Source organism: Podarcis pityusensis (genome assembly GCF_964106645.2).
Source record: "Podarcis pityusensis genome assembly, chromosome: 5".
NCBI lineage: Eukaryota > Metazoa > Chordata > Lepidosauria > Squamata > Lacertidae > Podarcis > Podarcis pityusensis.
In genome coordinates, this window is record NC_138032.1 from 14,975,838 (window position 1) to 14,993,669 (window position 17,832).

A 17,832-nucleotide genomic window follows, 5' to 3' on the forward strand; every position below is an offset into this window, starting at 1 on the left:
CAAAGGAGATGGAGGCATGCCACAAGTTGCAATGTGGCTTCCCCCCAAAAAAAGAATCCTGGGAATTATAGTTCTCCAGCTTCTCCAGGTAGTGCCAGTCATTGCAGACAGTACTAAGCTAGAAAAACAAATGGTCTGACTCCTTCCTATTTTTTCCTATTCTTTGGGGGGGGGTGATGGTGATGGTGATTTATTCAACTTATACACCACCCTATACCCAGAGGAAGGACGTGGGTGGCGCTGTGGGTTAAACCACAGAGCCTAGGACTTGCCGATCAGAAGGTTGGTGGTTTGAATCCCCATGACGGGGGGGAGCTCCCGTTGTTCGGTCCCAGCTCCTGCCAACCTAGCAGTTTGAAAGCATGTCAAAGTGGAAGTAGATAAATAGGTACCACTCCGGTAGGAAGATAAACGGCGTTTCCGTGTGCTACTCTGGTTCGCCAGAAATAGCTTAGTCAAGCTGGCCACATGACCCGGAAGCTGTACGCCAGCTCCCTTGGCCAATAAAGCGAGATGAGCGCTGCAACCCCAGGGTCGGTCACGACTGCACCTAATGGTCAGGGGTCCCTTTACCTTTATACCCAGAGGTAGTCTCAGGGTGGTTCACAACAGGACCACAACATATAAAATCAAACCAAAAGCAATAACCCAATAAACCCCTCCCCCCCAAATGCCTGTAGTACAGATACACGCATGTGCACACCTCTGTTCATAGCTGCTGTGTGTGTGTGTGTGTGTGTGTGTGTGCGTGTGCATGCAAAGCAGCAACAAACAAGTTTTACGAAGGGGTGCTGTTCCACTGCCCAGTACTGTTCCACTTGACTTCTGCAACAGGTAAGGCCAATCTAGATATCCCTAATCCAGGCTTCCTTTCTAATGTGTAAATAGCTAACGTAACAATTCACAGAAGAAAGAAAGTCAGCGTTTACTGCTGCAGGGAATGAACTGTCCTCAACTCAATTAAAATATCTCCCATATTTTAGCCTTTGAAAGTGCTGGGTGTGGTTTGCAATTGCTTTATTTAAAAATATTTTCTATTTTTTGGTGATATTTTTTTAAAAAACAACAACAGCAACCCTTCATGCTTGCAGACTTTAGCAAAGCTCTGGTCTTTCCCAGTTTGCTGGTGTGAACTGTGGGCCTGATTGTAAGAGCACAGCCTCAATAGCTTTTATGTTTTTGTCATCTTATAGGTGCCTCAGCGAACTACTTCCATCTCACCTGCATTAGCCCGGAAGAACTCTCCAGGGAATGGGAATGCACTAGGACCTCGACTAGGATCACAGCCAATAAGGGCAAGGTAATGCCAACCAGGAAGGAAAAGCTCCCCCTGGCGACTTCAGAACACAAGCATAGAACCAGAGGAATCTCCCCACCTCCCAAGTTTACTGAATTATGTATAGCATAACGGAGGCATCTGCATATCTAAAATTTTGTCTTTATAAGTACCACCTTTTCTATCCATACGCACATACACAAAGAGAGAATGAAGGGAACAATAGTCTTGTACCCACATTTACCTCTTACGTGCTTTTTCTTTCCACTTTCTTCTCATTTCTGTGCTATTACCTCAAATAAATGAGTTATCTCAAACTGTTGTTGAGAGGTAGGCACCTTCCCCCAGCAACTGTAATGATAAAGTAGAAACTGGGGGGATGGCTGAAGGATGTATCAAGGACAAGGTACCAAGGTACACAAAGGTACACAAAGACTTAATTAATGCTATAGTTGCTGGTTCAGCCTGTGTCTCCTCTACTGATTCTTATTTATTTATTTATTTACAATTCTATTATTGTCCTTCATCCAAACATCACAGGGTGGTTTACAATATAAAAACACACAACAATGCAGACCATAACATCAAACAAAAACAATCGCCCCCACACACAAAGTTTAAAAGGCCATTGATTGTTTAATTAGCCAAAGGCCTGGGAGAAGAGGAATGTTTTTGTCTGGTGCCTAAAGACATGTAATGAAGGTGCCAGGAGAGCCTCCCAAGGAAGAGCATTTCATAAAAGTGGAGCCACCGCAGAAAAAGCTCATTCTCATGTTTCTCACAGAGAAGCCACATGAAGAAGGGCCTAAGATGATGTTTGTGGGTCAGGGGCAGTTCATATGGGGAGAGGCGGTCCCTGAAGTATTGAGTTCTTAAGCCGTTTAAGGGTTTATAGCTCAAAAGCACCACTTTGAATTGGGCCCAGAAACTAATTGGCAGCCAGCGCAGTCAGGCCAGAATTGGCAATATATGCACAAACTGTGTTGCCCCAGAGAGCACCCTAAACGCTGAATTCTGTGCCAGCTGAACTTTCTAAACCAGAGGCAGCCCCATGTATAACGAATGTGATCTAACCTAGATGTTACAATAGCATAGACAAAAGAAGTTAGGCTATCCCAGCCCAGATAGGGAGGTTTGGACTAGCAGCAAATCAAAATGAGTATCAGCACAGTCTCCTGCAATTCAGTGCCTCTGACAGTTGTAAAATAGTCCACCTGGAAGTGCCTGTAGGCTTGCAGCTATCTCAAGATAAACCCAGCAGTTACCTCTTGGTGCGGCTGCCAAGGCGTGAAATGTAATGTGTACAGAAGCACTGTTTCTCTTCAGGAGGGAGCCAGAACAAGAGTTATTGTATAGCTGGCAAATGAAGTGTCGAATATCAGCCTGCCTGCAGCTTGAAATAAGCTAAGATATAAAACCACTAACATCAGGGAATAGGAGTCCAGCAGGTATCATCCACCGTCGTATTTGCAGCTGCTAAAGAAGAAATGTTTTGGAATGAAAGAATTAACCTGCAGCTAGCTGGTTTACTTAATTTTTTGTTGTGTTTTCAGTACTGTAAATGAAAGTCATTTTGGATTATGCCATCTGTCTTCCCTGTCCCCAAGCGATCTGCGTAATTGTGGGAGACGTGTACATACGAAATGGTTTGCGCCATAATATAAGTAAATCAAATGGTTATCAGTGATGTATGCTTTATTATGATGTGCCGTTTGCTAATCCTCTCTTCCGTGTCACAGGAAGGTCATGCCTGTGTTGCTGTTATGCTTATTTAACATATGCATCCCCCCAACAAGAATCTTCAAGGCTTTCTTAGCAATATTCTCAGCAACCTCACAAAGCAATAATTCCCAGAATGCCTTGCTAGAAGTCATAGTGGTTAACCAGCAGAGATTTGTAGGCCTGATTCAGATGAAACAGAAAACTGTAGTTTCCTAACCATGTGAGCAAGCTGCAACATGCCTCAGGCTTGTTCCCTCCCTTCTCTTCCTTATTCATACCTGCAAAGAGATCAAAAGCTTCCCTGTGCTTTATGATGTGTTTAAACTGTATTTAGTGAACAAATCATGATCCAAGTTTCGATCCAACAGGGAACTGCAATGATTTAAAATAGGAAGAGAAAGCTTCTGATCTCTTCCTTATGTGTGTGAAGAAAGAAAGAGCCTAGTAGATCGAGGTTTGCCACGTTTCATTCATATAGCGGGAAACTCTATTTCTCCATTACATCTGAACTGAGCAGGAGGTTTTTGCCTGAGTTAGGAAGGTGTCAGGTTTGCTTATCACCTGTGACCAAGGGTGCCAGCTCCTAGGGGACGAGACACTGTGCCCCCCCATCTTTTTTTTTTTAAGGTTCCAGGCCCCCTCAATGTTCAGAAGGTCCCCTGCACAACGTCTGTACATCACATGGTGTCGTGTGCAGGCCCTCTCAGTCCTCTGTCTCTGAGATCCAAGGTTTAGCATAAGGAGTGCCCAGGGTTTTGTGTACAAAACCAGGTCAAAAAAGTTATTTGTAGCAATGTATGAAATTACTCCTGAATGAGGACAAAGGAGACATCCATGTATGAGTTAGAGAAGGGGGTGGGTGTGTGCGCGCGCGCGCGCACGTGCGTGCACGTACACCACTTGATGGTTAAAAAAACCAGAACCCTCTAAAAGTGGTTCATAACAATATTAGAAAAAAACATTAAGTTTATTTTTTAAAACATTAAAATCCACACTAGCTAAAAAGAAATAAAACACATGTAGCTTCTCTATGTCTGGATAGGCTTGCCTAAACAAAAATGATGCCGTGGCACCAATTTTCTACTCACTTCACTTCACGAAACACTTCCTAAAAGACACATGAAGAGTGACACCCAATCCTTCTCCTCTCTAGTAACCCTGACCTACGGAGAACAGAGCCTATAATAGAAAACCCCTTACAGAGGACAAGCAGCGGCAGCTCTTCCAGCTCAAGCACCCCCAGCTCACAGCCCAGTTCCCAAGCAGGCTCCCAACCTGGATCCCAAGCTGGTTCTAGTGAACGTAACAGAGTCAGAGGTAAGACATGTCTTCCTTCCTTCCTTCCTTCCTTTTGCATTCTGCCAAGTCCAACACTCTACCCATCGGACTGGCATCTTGTGAAACGAAACAAACATTGTAAAACAACACAAAACCATATTTCCGTCTCAACTGTGAACATCTCTGTCCCTAGCACTGGCATAGACCTGCTTTGAAAGTCTCATGATTTGCATGGTGCAGGTTCAGTTCCTCCCGAGAGAGCTTTTCAGTGGATCCTGAAGCAAATAGAGAAGGAATCAGCTACCTGGAAGTAAAGCTGTTCTCATTGGTGAGCGGTATGGGGGTAGGAAGGCCTTTAATCCAATTTGTGCCTTCTTTGCTCTTTGCCCAGGAAATGCCAAGCCTGAAGTTTCGCCCATCCTCCCGCACGAGCCAGCTAAGATAAAACAGGAAGACAGCAAGGACATGACGCGACCAAGCCGACCTGCTGTGAGTTTTAAATGTGTTTTGTGATAGACTTTTGCCAATGGAAGTGGAGTTTTTCCTTCAGGCCACAATCTTTTGAGAACAAGTCAAAAAAGAGTCAAATGCCGCTGCTCATCTCCCCACTGACCCCAGTTCAGTTTTGAGTGTAAGAAGAGACTGTAGAAGACAGGACTATTTAGAGAAAGGGTGGTTTGAGTTTTCTCCAGTTCAGTAAAAACCTTCAGCATAGGAATAACTGAAAACATGGTGCATATCAGTGGCTGGGGCTATTTGTATGAAGTCATATTTCTTAGTGGAGTTAATACCTTTGAAGGACGTTTTAGTCTCAAGGTTAATCTGATAGAGAAGACATGACATGGTGCAGTCTGCAAGCACGTGTTAATGGTTCCTGTGTTTGTCAAGAGCCAGACTGATTTAGTATTTAGAAGACCAAGGAAGGTGCATGATGCTGTTAAAAGGTCATTGGTTTTAAAGAAGGAAAGCCAGACAGGTCATTGCTGGGCTCACCTGTGCAAAATGATGCTGCCCATTTCAGAGAGGGCAAGATAAAAAGATGTACTCTCAAGGAACGGTGTGGAGAAGCAGAAGGCTGAAGCTGCTCCCATTCAAGGGTCTAAACTTTAGGCAAGATAGTGATGGGGTTGTTTCAGGGGCAGAAGGGGCAGAAACACATAATGGCAGGAAATCCCAGGCCATTCGTCCACATCAGCCAGGCAAGATAGTTAAATCAATATCCCAATTTCTGACCAATGGCAGGCAAGGGGAAGTGTCACAAGGATGTCTTCCTTCGAAGTCCACCTAGCTGCCTCACATGCCCTAAGAAGGCAGGCCCTAGCTTGGTAATGTCCAGTTACAATAATTTTTATTGCAAACTTCACAAAAGCACACAGCAAACCCATCCAGAGTGCTTGCCCCTGGTTCAGTTTTGTGTTCGACTATTTGTATTTCTATACTGGCAGAGGGCATGGGAGGAATTTCCATTTAGCCTCTTATGAACGTGTATCTGCTGTTTTGTTGATGTGTGTTTTTTCCCTTTCACACTTCACAGCACTGAGCTAACAATTTTGATTTTATTTCTAACCTGCTTGCCTTTCCTCTGGCATTTTCCTGTCCTGATCTGTTTCCTCTGATGCTGATTAATCTTCCCTTACTCCCAGAGCTATAAGAAAGCAATAGATGAGGTTAGTGATATCTTTTCTTAGTTGGTCATGCCTTTGCAGGGGTGACTAGTTAGAGCTTAACATCAAACCATATTTTCTTGGTTGCTGACATTCAAAAAGGTGATACTGCAATCATGATTCCAGATGAAAGATTTTATATAGAAATAGAAAGCTGCTCAGGAAAAAGAAGGGTGGGGTGCCGCCTAGGTGTAAAACCTCTATTTTCCTTTGGGTTTGGCTCCATGAAATCCTTTTTCTCACCAGAAAAGTAACCCTGCATCTGTGCAAACCACTATTCATGTGTGCAATCAAAGAAAAAGGGATCTGTGCCCCAGATGTTCAGGATGCAATCTCAACATTTTAAGTTGGTACAGCTTAAAATATTGGACCCTAGCACAGCCCAAGTAACTCAGTGTTACATAGCGAGGTGTGTGATATCACTATGGCAGCCCCTTTTGAAAATGAGGATGGAGCCGTGGAAGAGATGCACTTTTCCTGCTCTGGGTTCCCCCTCCCCCTCACTTGCTTTCCCCTTGGGATTGCAAATACTGTATGTGTGCTCCCACAAATTTTGATTCAGCAATGCAGGGTGAGTTGTTTTCATATAAATTTGAAAGAATTCTTCATGACTGTAACCATTAGTTAGTTTTATTAATGTGTTATTCTGAGCCAGATTCTTAATGGTAATGAAATATAATGAACTCTGGCAATTTACCCAACTTTGGTTTCATCCATTAGTACCAAGCATTGTAGTTGTAAAAGGAAGTTTCAAGTCATGTGGTGCACACACACACTCCAGGAACAGGTGCCGCTGAAAAATATCTACTCATATTCAGGTCCATCCTAGCAGTGCATGCTGAAATGAGGGGAACTTCTACTGCCCTCTGTCCTTGGAAAGTCACCTATGTTCTGGTGGTCCTAATTTTGAAAATCACACAATATGGATTTTACACACTGATGTTGTTGCTGTCTAATACCAGGAAGGAGCATTCCTCAGTACCAGGAAAAATATACCAAGAGACCACACTCACTCTCATTTCACAGAAATCACTTAGAAGGTACCTGCCTGTTTAGCTCTGTAACTTTCTTTCTAGGAGGGCTAGAGACTTCCTTCAAAATAGATAAAGAAAGCTCAGGATCTGGAGCGCCTGCCCAAGAGCACCAGTGAAAAGCCTTCACAAACACCATTGCACCTGGGGGCATTGGGTTGGAAAGCCCTGCCTTACACTGTAGATAATTCTAGTTATTTTCATGTACCTCTGGAAGTCTAGAAGCCGGTGAAATTAGGCATTTTTCACTTTGAGTCTCTTTCTTTCTCTCTCTCTCTCTCTCTCTCTCTCTCTCTCTGATAATTTGTGAGCAGTTGTAGCGAAGCCATTCTTTCTATAGCTGAACCATAATAGCTTGAAAACACCTAAGCCCATTTTCCAGTCTTAGTTTTGGAGTTAGCGGTGTTGAGGAGATAAATGTTTTAAAAGCAGTACAATGCACTGCTTTAGGTAATTGGAAATGATCCAGCTGAAATGAATGAGTCACTAATTATTGAACTATATATTATAAATGTGTTCTTGCTGCCTGAATCTTAATTAGGCCTCCTTTTCATCTTAGGAACAAAAAAAACTGAAAACAATTAAAACCAAAGAAATTGATCTGGCAGTAATGAAAATATTTGCTTCAATTTGGCCAGGTTTTAATCACAGAGTTCGTTGGCAGTGGAAACAAGCTCTTAAAATCCCACATTCTCTCCTCTTTAAAATGGAATGGGGGGGGGTATTCTAAGCTTTTCATTTGGAGTGTAGAAGCAAAATCTATTAGACACTTATCTGTGATTACAGTCTTTGAACAACTGTCAGTCAGCAGCGTTTGGATTAGATCGGGGATAGTTTGTTCATTCAGTCTTTTCCCAATAGTTTTTTAGTAGTAAATATCTTATTCCCCATTTGTCACAACAAATAATAAATAATTTCTCTTAATTAAAAAATATTAATAGTTTAGAATGGCAAAGCAACAACTGAGGGAGCCTGATGGAAACATTTCACTGGCATTCTTGCTGCTCAGGGATACCAAAAAAAAAAAAAAAGCCACTTTGAATAATATGCTAATGTCTACAGTGACACTGATTCAGCCTCATTCATGTCACTCATGTTTGGTTGAAGATGACATGTAAGCATACAGAACAGCATTACAATACTGTTAACTTGATAGGGTTCGTTGAATATCAGGCCTCGCATCCTCACCATACAAATAGTGTGAAGGCCATTTCTCTTGTTGCAGTCGCTAGATGTGGAAATTGTCCCACAATACACCTTCATTCTTTAGACCCAAAACAGTCTCAGAGTTTCTGATTCAGCAGGCACCTCTCAGCATCACAAACTCTCCTCCGTGAAGAACCCCCCATTGCTTGGCAGTTGTTTTCTCCCATTTCCCCCAAACATCAGAATTGTTTCTGGCTTCTGTTGCGGTAGATACCTGGAGCAGCTCAGAAGCAGCATTTTGGGGGTGCTACAGAAACAGATTCTGAAAGAGATAACTGATTTCAACTAGGTGTTAGCCTGGCATGCATTATTCTGAGATGCTATGCACAATCCACAGCAATTTAAAGGACTTCTTCTTAAAGAGTAAATAAATAGGTACCGCTGCAGTGGGAAGGTAAATTGTGTTTCTGTGTGCTCTGGCACTCGTCACAGTGCCCTCTTGCACCAAAAGTGGTTTAGTCATGCTGGCCACATGACCCAGAAAAGCTGTCTGCGGACAAACACCGGCTCCCTTGGCCTGAAAGCAGAGATGAGCGCCACACCCCATAGTCAAATACGACTGGACTTAACCGCCCAGGGGTCCTTTACCTTACCTTTACCTTTAATCTAGTTCATGCACCTATTCTGGATACAAGAGTAGTGACTCATGGAAATTATTCCTTGAAATTACACCATCTGACTTAAGCATGTTTCCAATCCACCAGAAAGGTTTTTCTCCCTGATTGTGCAGATCCCAAACCTTGGAAGCCGTGTGTCAGCCGTGTTGATTCTCTCTCTCTCTCCCGGACCCCTTGCCCTTGAAAATCCCTGTTCCTTCATACAGAATACTTGAGTGTCAAGGTGGCTGGCACCGGGAAGATGATTGTATAAAAACTCTGTGCAATATGATGCCTCCTCTACTGCAAGATATGCTTCCTGTGCTTCAGATTTAATTGTTTAGGCACACCAAGCTAACAATGTAGGGGGTTCCTTTGTAAGTAAGACATGTGCCACATCTCTGCACTGACACAGTAAATCATGGGGCTTATCCACATTTACCTTTCCTCCACTCTTTCCATGCTTTAACGCTCCATGTCTAAGCACCTTTTTCTTTTTGCTCCAAGCTTTTCTCGTGAAAACTCACTCTTTAAAGATCAATCTGAGCAAACAGCAATCCATGGAAAACCTGAATTGTTTGCTCCAACTGAGTGCTAAAGAGCGGGTTTTTGCAAGGAAAGCAACCGGGGGGGGGGGGGGGGACGTGCTCGGTCATGTAGTTTCAGAGCTCAGACCTGTGCCAGAAAGAGTGGGGCAGAAGGTAAGTTTGGATAAGCCCATGGTCTTGTTCTGCAGAACAAAATAAACATGCCTTTAAAGAAATGGGTAAACTGGCTTATCAGCTATGATGAGATTATACTGCTGATAGACCTTAATTAAGCACCACTTTAGGATGACTGTAATGATGATAACGTGTTTGATTTAATCTGTGCAGAATTAAAAATATATTGACCTGCTTTTCCCTTCGATATCACTGTTGCTTCGAGTTTGACAGTCTACCCAGGCTTTCCATTGCCTGCAAAGTACACCTCTTCCTGTGGAATATTGACTTAGGGCTACAGGCTTTAATAAGTAAACACATCAATTGAAACTTTGATTCATCTGCACAAAGTGATTTTAATTGGTTAGGGTTTCAGATGAAGAATGCATCTTGTCATTCTTTGAGATTCCTTGCTTTCAAGGAGATGCCGTAAAATTTGTAAGGATTGTTCCTTGTAACAAGCCAGGGGCTGATTTTGCTGTATTGAACCTTAGGTTATCTTAACCTTCCTTTAGTAACTCATAAAGTTTCCTACATGTTAAGTTTCTGGCCGTATGTTAAGTTCAACTGATCAAAGTATGTTCCGTAGCTTTTACCGAAAGTAGAGTGACGTGCGCCCTCAACTAAATTGAAAGATGCCATCGACTTTGACGTTCTGCAAATAGAGACAAAGATGTTGCTCTCTCCCTGCGCCTTTATGGCACAAGTACTATATGCCTGTCATTTACAAAGTGGCCATTGAGTCCTGAGTAAACCCAGTTGCGGCTGCATAGGAATGGGATATTTTAGGGCTTATCCACACTAATCTTTTGCCCCACTTTTTCCAGGCACATGTCCACGTTTTAAACCCACTCTTTAGTACTCAGTCGGAGCAAACATCAATTCAGGTTTTCCGTGCATTGCTGTTTGCTCTGATTGAGCTTTAAAGAGCGGGTTTTCATGAGGAAGGCTCTGGAGCTAAAGGGGGGGGGCACTTGGACACAGAGGGTTAAAGTGCAGGCCATGCCTGGAAAGAGCAGAGGAAAGGTAAGTTAGTCTTGCCTCAGTTTCACTTCTTATGATAGAAGCAATGCTTTTAAAAAAGATAAAGGAAGGAAGGCATGTCCTGCATGTTTCAGGGCTCATTTCCCCTTAATCATTGGGGAAATTGGGACATATGACAAAGAGAGAATATGGCCATAAGACCAAAAACAGCAAAAAATATATGTGGAAATAGACTTTTTTTCAATGAGTTTCTTTCTCCCTAACCCTTGTACCTCTGACCAAATGCGCTGATGGCTCCCACGGTCACTAATATAGGGAGAAATGGTAAGACTAACGAATGCAGTTGCTTTGTTCATAATGTGCATGCCTAATGCAATAAACTCTTCTAACCCATTCTAATTGGAGCTCTCATGCTTTTTATTTTTTGCCCCTACTGCTTCCCCCTGCATTGCTATAAAAGCATGTAAGATTACAAGAAGTCTCCTTCTTCTATATGGTGCTTGCAGTGCCCTTTGTCTTGAGATAATACTGTCAAAGGTTTTGTCAGTGTCATAGTAAACTGAAAGCTCTTGGTGTTTGTTTTTTAAGTTTCCTGGTTGTTCCCCTGCCACCACCCGCAACTTTCCAAATGTGGTATTTCCACATTTACTGTGGCTACTATGTGTGTGTGTGTGCAGGGTATGTGTCAATTTGTGCAGGTCTTAGCGAGTTCATCCATGCTCTCTATCTCCTGGAGCTGAGGAGGTCTTTTGTGGCATTGTTTCACTCAAGTCCCGTGCATAAATCACGTTATACATCAATCTTGTTTGACCTGTCTCTACATCTCTGTCAGCAATAACTCAAAGTACTTTGCTATAGGCAAACAGCAGGATTGGAGGCCTTGTGTATTTATTCTCCCCCCCCCCCCATTGTTAACTCTAAAATTATCTTACAGGCACCTCCACAACAAACCTTTAAAAGCACATGCCTTCTCCCAAAGTATCCTGGGAACTGTAGTTTAAGGGTGATGGGAATTAGCTCTGTGAGGGGTAAACTACAGTTCCCAGGATTCTTTGGAGGAAACCATGTGTTTGAAAAATATGGTGTAGATATGATGCCAATCTATAAAAAGATATACTTAATGAGCTCTCTTTCCCCAGTGGAATGTCACCTCTTCACTGCCGTTGTCAGTTCCTCCTCTCTTTGATATCACCTGCTTTATTAGAACCCAAGAATTGAAAGGAATCTCAAAGGGTTGTCTACTCCAATCCTCCACAGATGAAGGAAATCCACTGCTACAGTAGCCCAGCTTACATCCTAATGAAGGAAAGCCCACCCCCTTCCAAGGCCATCACAGCTTGTATCACCAAGAAGTTCTTCCTAAAGATTAGTTGAAGTCCTCTTTATGGCAGTTTGAACCCATTGGTTTGGGTCCTCCATTCTGCAGCAGCAATAAACAGTTTGCCAAACCAATGGCAAAATTTCACACAGGTACACCCCGCCCCCCCCCAACAGTATCAGTTAGTGTAGCATTCTGTGTGAATCAAGGCAATCATGGTTTTCCCTTCCCCTGTCGGGCATCGTGAGCTGGAAACACACAATGTGAAGCTCCTGTTCACGTGACTTAAGGTACATGACAATAAATGGCCTCCAAAGGTGATCATGTTTTCCAGTTTACTATGATCGTGACTGAACTCCATTTGTTTTCAACAAATGTAACTGTGCTGTGTCTGTACGTAGAAGCCTACAAACAGATATGTACATACGCCTATGTGGTCAAATAAAACCAGCAAGTTTGCTGTTGAGTTTTCAACAAGCATAGAGCCAGCATTTGTTTTCACAAAAGCTACATGCTATGTTGTCTTACGTTGGTCTATGTTTGTAAGAAGACTACTATAAAAAATTAGTGTTTTTTGGTTGCTTGTGCTCTGTGTAGTTAAAGCTTTCAGTCAGATGTGTGCAGCTTTTCTGCAGCCCAATAAGTTGACAAAACTCACCTCAAGTTCCCCTCGTTCCCCTTCCCATATAGGATCTGACGGCCTTAGCAAAAGAACTGAGGGAGCTGCGTATTGAAGAAACCAACCGGCCTTTGAAGAAAGTTACGGACTATTCATCCTCCAGCGAGGAGTCTGAAAGCAGCGAAGAGGAAGAGGAGGATGGCGAGAGTGAAACGCAAGATGGGACTGTGCCTGTCAGTGACATTCCAAGGCTTATGTAAGGCACATTTTGTGAAGATAACAACATTATAATTAACACTGTTTATTTGGAGCTGCGGGTGGGCGGAACGACACACTGTGCATGTTTGACAGCAGCTGCCCCCCAGGTCAGGTCCCTCCCCATAATGTGTAGGATCACTCACCCCATGCCATCGCACTGTCATGTGCAATTGTCTGTTCCTGCTGTACATCAGTTGGATGAAGGGTAGGGGAAATGTATAATGTAATGACCTCACAACATTAGGAGACTTGATCCTGGGCATTGCTGGGAAGAAGAGGAAGCCTTGGCGTGAGGATGCTATTTTTGGCAGATGATGTGTGGTCCTTAATTGTGTTTGCAGCTTTTTGTGCTTGGGGTAGCAGCTGGATACAGTCCCCAGCCATCCTGGCTTGCCAGCAGCTCACTCCAGTTGAAGGATAATACAGTCTGAGTTCACACAGCGATAGAGTCAGAGACCCATGAAGAACATAGGCAAAAGGTGCTGTAGGGTAGTGGTTCTTGTGTCTGGGAACAGAGAGAAAGCTGGTTCTGGATGGTGTTGCACTCCCCCAAAGAACCAAGTGTGTAGCTTGAAGAGACTAGTAGATCCAGCTTTGTCACTGGTGACCCGTGGCATCAGTAACACAGGGTACCTATTTTCGTGAGCTACAGGCATTCCTGTATAGTGTCAGCCTGGCTACAGTAATCTAGGCCAGTGTATCACAACCTTGGGTCTCCAGCTGTTTTTGGACTACATTTCCCATCATCCCTCACCACTGGCCTTGCTAGCTAGGGGTGGTGGGAGTTGTAGTCCAAAAACAGCTGGAGATCCAAGGTTGGGTAAACACTGGCCTAGGCTCTACAGACTCTGGGTTCTGGAGTTAGATTAGTACAATAAGCTCTGTGTGGGGCTGCCCTTGAAGATGATTTGGAGGCTGCAGCTTACACAAAATGCAATGGCCAGAGTGTTGACTGGTTCGGCTGTTTGGAGCCATATAACACTATTTCTGAAGAGTTTGCGCTGGCTGCCTATATGCTCTGAAGCCACATTTAAGGTTTTGATGCTTCGATACAAATACCTGGACAACAGAACTCAGTTATCTGAAGGAGTGCCTCTCAGCATTGTCCTCCCCAGGCTTTAAGATCTCTCAGGGAAGCCTGGTGTTTTAGCTCAGGGCGGAACCTTCTTGGTGGTGACTCCTCAGCTGTGGAATGTCATTTCCCCCGAGGTTCAGCTTGTGCCAACATTGTTTTGTCCAACACCTGCTCCCCACACATATAGGAGCCACCACTTAGAGGATCCCACACTCATTACTTGGAAGCAGACAAAGCTCTGGGACTCAGTTAATCTTCTTCATATATGTCAGTGTACAAATAAGACAGAAGCTCCATGTGTGAAAGAGCCCTCAGAGCTAGGAAACTCTCTGGGATTTTCTGAAGTTCTCATAAATATACAATGGCTTCACTTCGCAGACAACACCTTAGTCTTTCATGAAGTTCTCATTTAAATGTTCTTTGCATTATCAGAGATTTAACAGTTTCCCAGTATTTTAAAGACTGACAAACTAAATGGTGCTAACAGCTGTGTATCTGGACTTTTATTAGAACATTCTCTGATCTATATTTCTATATTATCTAGGTCAGTCTCTGCCTTCAGGCATAACTAAGCAGCTGCTGCTTATTTTTGTTAGCCATCCATATGTATATGGGTAATGTTTGGGCAGATATTTTGTGTCTTGTTTAGCTTAATGTGGTTTAAAATATGCCATGTTGTAATGTCATGTTGTGCCCTGGCTTGTGTGCACGGAAGCTGTGGTCCTAGAAGGACTCAGTCTCATCTCTACAATTTGACATCTTCAGATACTGCTGAGAGGCTTGCTTTTGTTGTCCTGAGTGGCCATCAAAAACAAAAATGCCCTGGACAAGTTTAGTTGCCTTGAGAAAACTACCTCCTTGTGTCAGGTACTATCTGCCTGTGAGTCTTGCACATCCTCTGAGTCTCCCAACCCCTGCCCCATATTTCTAGCTACTGATGGTCTGCAAGAGGAAATCCACAGCACAGTGGGGTAAATGACACAGTGAATCCTTGAAAATGGTACAAGCCAAGCAGGCATTGCTTCAACACAGGGCAGTAGTTTTCGGCAGCATCTCCCTGTTATCACAATCATCATATGTGCTCTAGCCTTTAGGTTGGCACCAGGCGTGATACAAATCAGAGGGATGCCATCAAAACCAGCGACCACCCAGTTTCCTCCCTCCATTTCCCATAATGTTTGGTTAAGGAAATTTGTAGGGTAACATTGTGAGGTTCTGCATTTGCCCGTTCCCACTTGGCAGTATCAAGTGCATGCCATGAAGGTGCAGGGGCCACACGCAGGGTAGTCTTGTCTGTGTTTCCTTCTCCACTTATAAGGAGAACATAGGGAAAACTGGATGTTGCCTTGCCATTTTCAGTAATCATCTTTAATTGCTGCCTTAGAGTATGAATTACTGTAAAAACCTGGCCTCTGACAAAGGAACCTATGACTTGTTCTGGATTTTCATATATGTTGGCATGCATGATTGCCTTAAGATTAAAAAATCTTACTGTTGGCATTTGGTCCGTGTAATCTGGACCAACACACAGCAGCGAAAATGGTATATATATATATTCTTATTTAAGTTTTGTAAATACCCACTGTTTATATTTTGCAGCCCAACAGGAATGCCGGGAAACAACGAGGCCTACAACCTAGGAATGGTGTCAAGCCACGTTCTAGAACCGCCCCATACAGATACGTTTAGCAGCATTTCCAGAGAAGGGACTTTAATGATAAGGGAGGTAAGTGGGTGGCAACTATTTCCTGTGAAACATCTTTGAGAGATTTTGTCTTTATAAGCTATGAATAATCATTGCTCTGTGTATTCTAAGCACAAAGTGATTGATTAAACAATGCCTGCTAGCAGCTGATTAATATAATTACAACATCTAAACAAAAGATGTTTCTCCAAACTGCAAACAGCAATGAATACTGTAGGACGCAGCCAGGTTGTGTCTGGATTCTGATATTCTTCCATCCTGGCCTAAAGCAAGAAAAAACTCCCAAACCAAAGGATTTACACAAAGATTTACACCGGTAGAAGTGAGTTTGAAACCTAGCCCATTCACTTCCGTAATAATTCCCCCTTCAGCCATCTGCTGAAGATTTCCAATTGCTTTAGTTTAATTGTAGCTCTTTATCTGAACACCCTAATTGTGATGTCATGGCTTGTATTCAGGGGGGAAAAGAAAGACTCTTAGAAAGTCAATCCAGAGGCCAACAAATGGGACTTTTGTTTTATTTTGGGAAACATTTGCACCTATGCAGCATAGATGAATTCCACTGAAATATCTAGTGGTTATGGGGCAAGGCAGTGGGGAGCCAAACCCATAATATTTTGTTGAGAGTCACAACCCAAACCCTAAAACTGCCAGGAGCAAATAAACCTTCCTATTCAGCCTCCTCCTGAATAGGTAGCACAGCATGTCTCCTGTGCTTTACCAGTGTTGGCCATTGATAGCAATGCCACATTGCAGAGTGGGGTGAAGTAAACCTGTTGCTGGAGAATAACCTTTGCTATGAATGACAGGAGGTTAGATTGTACGAGGCATGCTGTAAGAAAACAAAAGAACAAAAAAAATCATTAAAAATAAAGTGTTTGGGAAGGATAGGTAATTCAGAAAGACACAAGGAAGAGCTTCTGACATCTCACCTTGAGGCCCAGTAGGTGCTGTCCATAGTACTGAATGACTACCTTCCCCACCCTGATGTTGTCCGTAAAACCAAATGGCCACATTTTGCACCCTGAGAAAAGGGTCCATTGTTGTTGAAGCCAGCCATTGTGCTTTCTGGGTGCAGGGGTTGGTAGTTTCATAGCCAGCTAGTTCTGATTATTCCACAGTGGGTTCAGTTGCTATCATGTAGTGATCCCACTGAGCTTAGGTAATAATGGCTAATATTGCTCCCCAACCAATTACAGCTGACCAGGAAATGTGTAATACATTCCATAAAATAGGCTAAGGAGATGTCCAGAGGCTGAAGCACTACAGCAGTCAGGCCACATGACCTGCAGAGGTCAAGAAGGGGAGGAAGGAAAGTGCAATGCACAAGGACCTAAAAGGCTGAGAGGTTAATGGCAGATCCCATGAACTTGATGGGGTGGGTCAGAACCCTGTCTAGGATACCCAAACAACTGTGGCTGGTTTTTCTCCCTGAAGTGTAAATGTCTCTTTAGCCACAGTCATAGATACAGGGCCAAGGTATTTGTGACAGCAGCAGATCCATGTGTTTAAAGGAGAATCTGCTGTAGTTCTGTAGGAAAAGGGATGGGGAGGTCCAGTTTTTAGGAATAAATATCCTGCATGGAGGAAGGGAATTGAGCCCTCCTCCTTCCTGCAGCTTCCCTCCCTGTGCTTTCCTTTCAGCCAGGCACATATTTTGTATCATGTCCCAACCCTTCAGAGCAGATTTTCCAAGGACACAAGGGGTTGTTGGAAGTTGCCTCTGCCTCATCCAGTTACTGGAGCATCCCATCCTGCATTGCAGGGGGTTGGACTAGAGGTTCCTCAAGGTCCCTTTCAACACTGCAACTCTATGATTCTATTAGCAGAACTCTGCTTGGGATACTCTTGCCAGCAAAAGCCTGCTTAGGATCTGAGGGTGGCATTCCAGTAACTCAATTACTGCTAGTGCAACAAGATTCCACCCCATTTCCTCCCCTGTGAGCACCCTGCACCCTCCTCAAACCTGCTCCAGAGCAGACACCCTAGAACAGATTTAGGATGAGCACAGGAGGAGGAGAGGAGGAGAAAGTTCTATTGCGGTAGCAGAAATCCTTGAGCTGACGGACCCCTGATTTAGCACTGCACTGGACATGACCCTAAGCCATTGTTTGGAGTGTGGAAAAGTGGATTCATGCCTAATTAATGCACTCCTTGTTTGTGAGAGAGTCTGTAAGTGACCTTAAACCTGTTAGACCTTAAGAAACAAGCTGCGATGAGTGCCATGCAAGGTGTTTGCAGTTTTTGAATATAAATCATTCTTTGCCACCTGATTAAGTTGAGAGTGTCAAGAATTGTGCAGATGCTGCTTGTGGAGCCTGGGGTAATCTCTTTCAGGTACATTACCCTGCTTGGGCCTGCCCTTAATAGGTGACACATTAGACATAAACAGCAGGTTG

The 17,832-nt window shown here is 43.5% G+C and overlaps 1 protein-coding gene across 8 annotated transcripts in view; it reads left to right on the forward strand.

The window, feature by feature from the left end:
* Nucleotides 1-17,832, forward strand: part of TNIK (TRAF2 and NCK interacting kinase) — a 287,935-nt gene that overhangs the window by 245,532 nt on the left and 24,571 nt on the right. For all 8 annotated transcript variants that reach the window (XR_013987026.1, XM_081007748.1, XM_081007749.1 and 5 more), the window contains 5 exons: nucleotides 1,194-1,300; nucleotides 4,152-4,315; nucleotides 4,668-4,765; nucleotides 12,467-12,651; nucleotides 15,328-15,454. Coding sequence is in view for 7 of the 8 variants with exons in the window: in XM_081007748.1 (XP_080863874.1) it covers nucleotides 1,194-1,300; nucleotides 4,152-4,315; nucleotides 4,668-4,765; nucleotides 12,467-12,651; nucleotides 15,328-15,454 (681 nt within the window). In the remaining variant the exon portion in view is untranslated. The remainder of the gene's footprint in view (nucleotides 1-1,193; nucleotides 1,301-4,151; nucleotides 4,316-4,667; nucleotides 4,766-12,466; nucleotides 12,652-15,327; nucleotides 15,455-17,832) is intronic.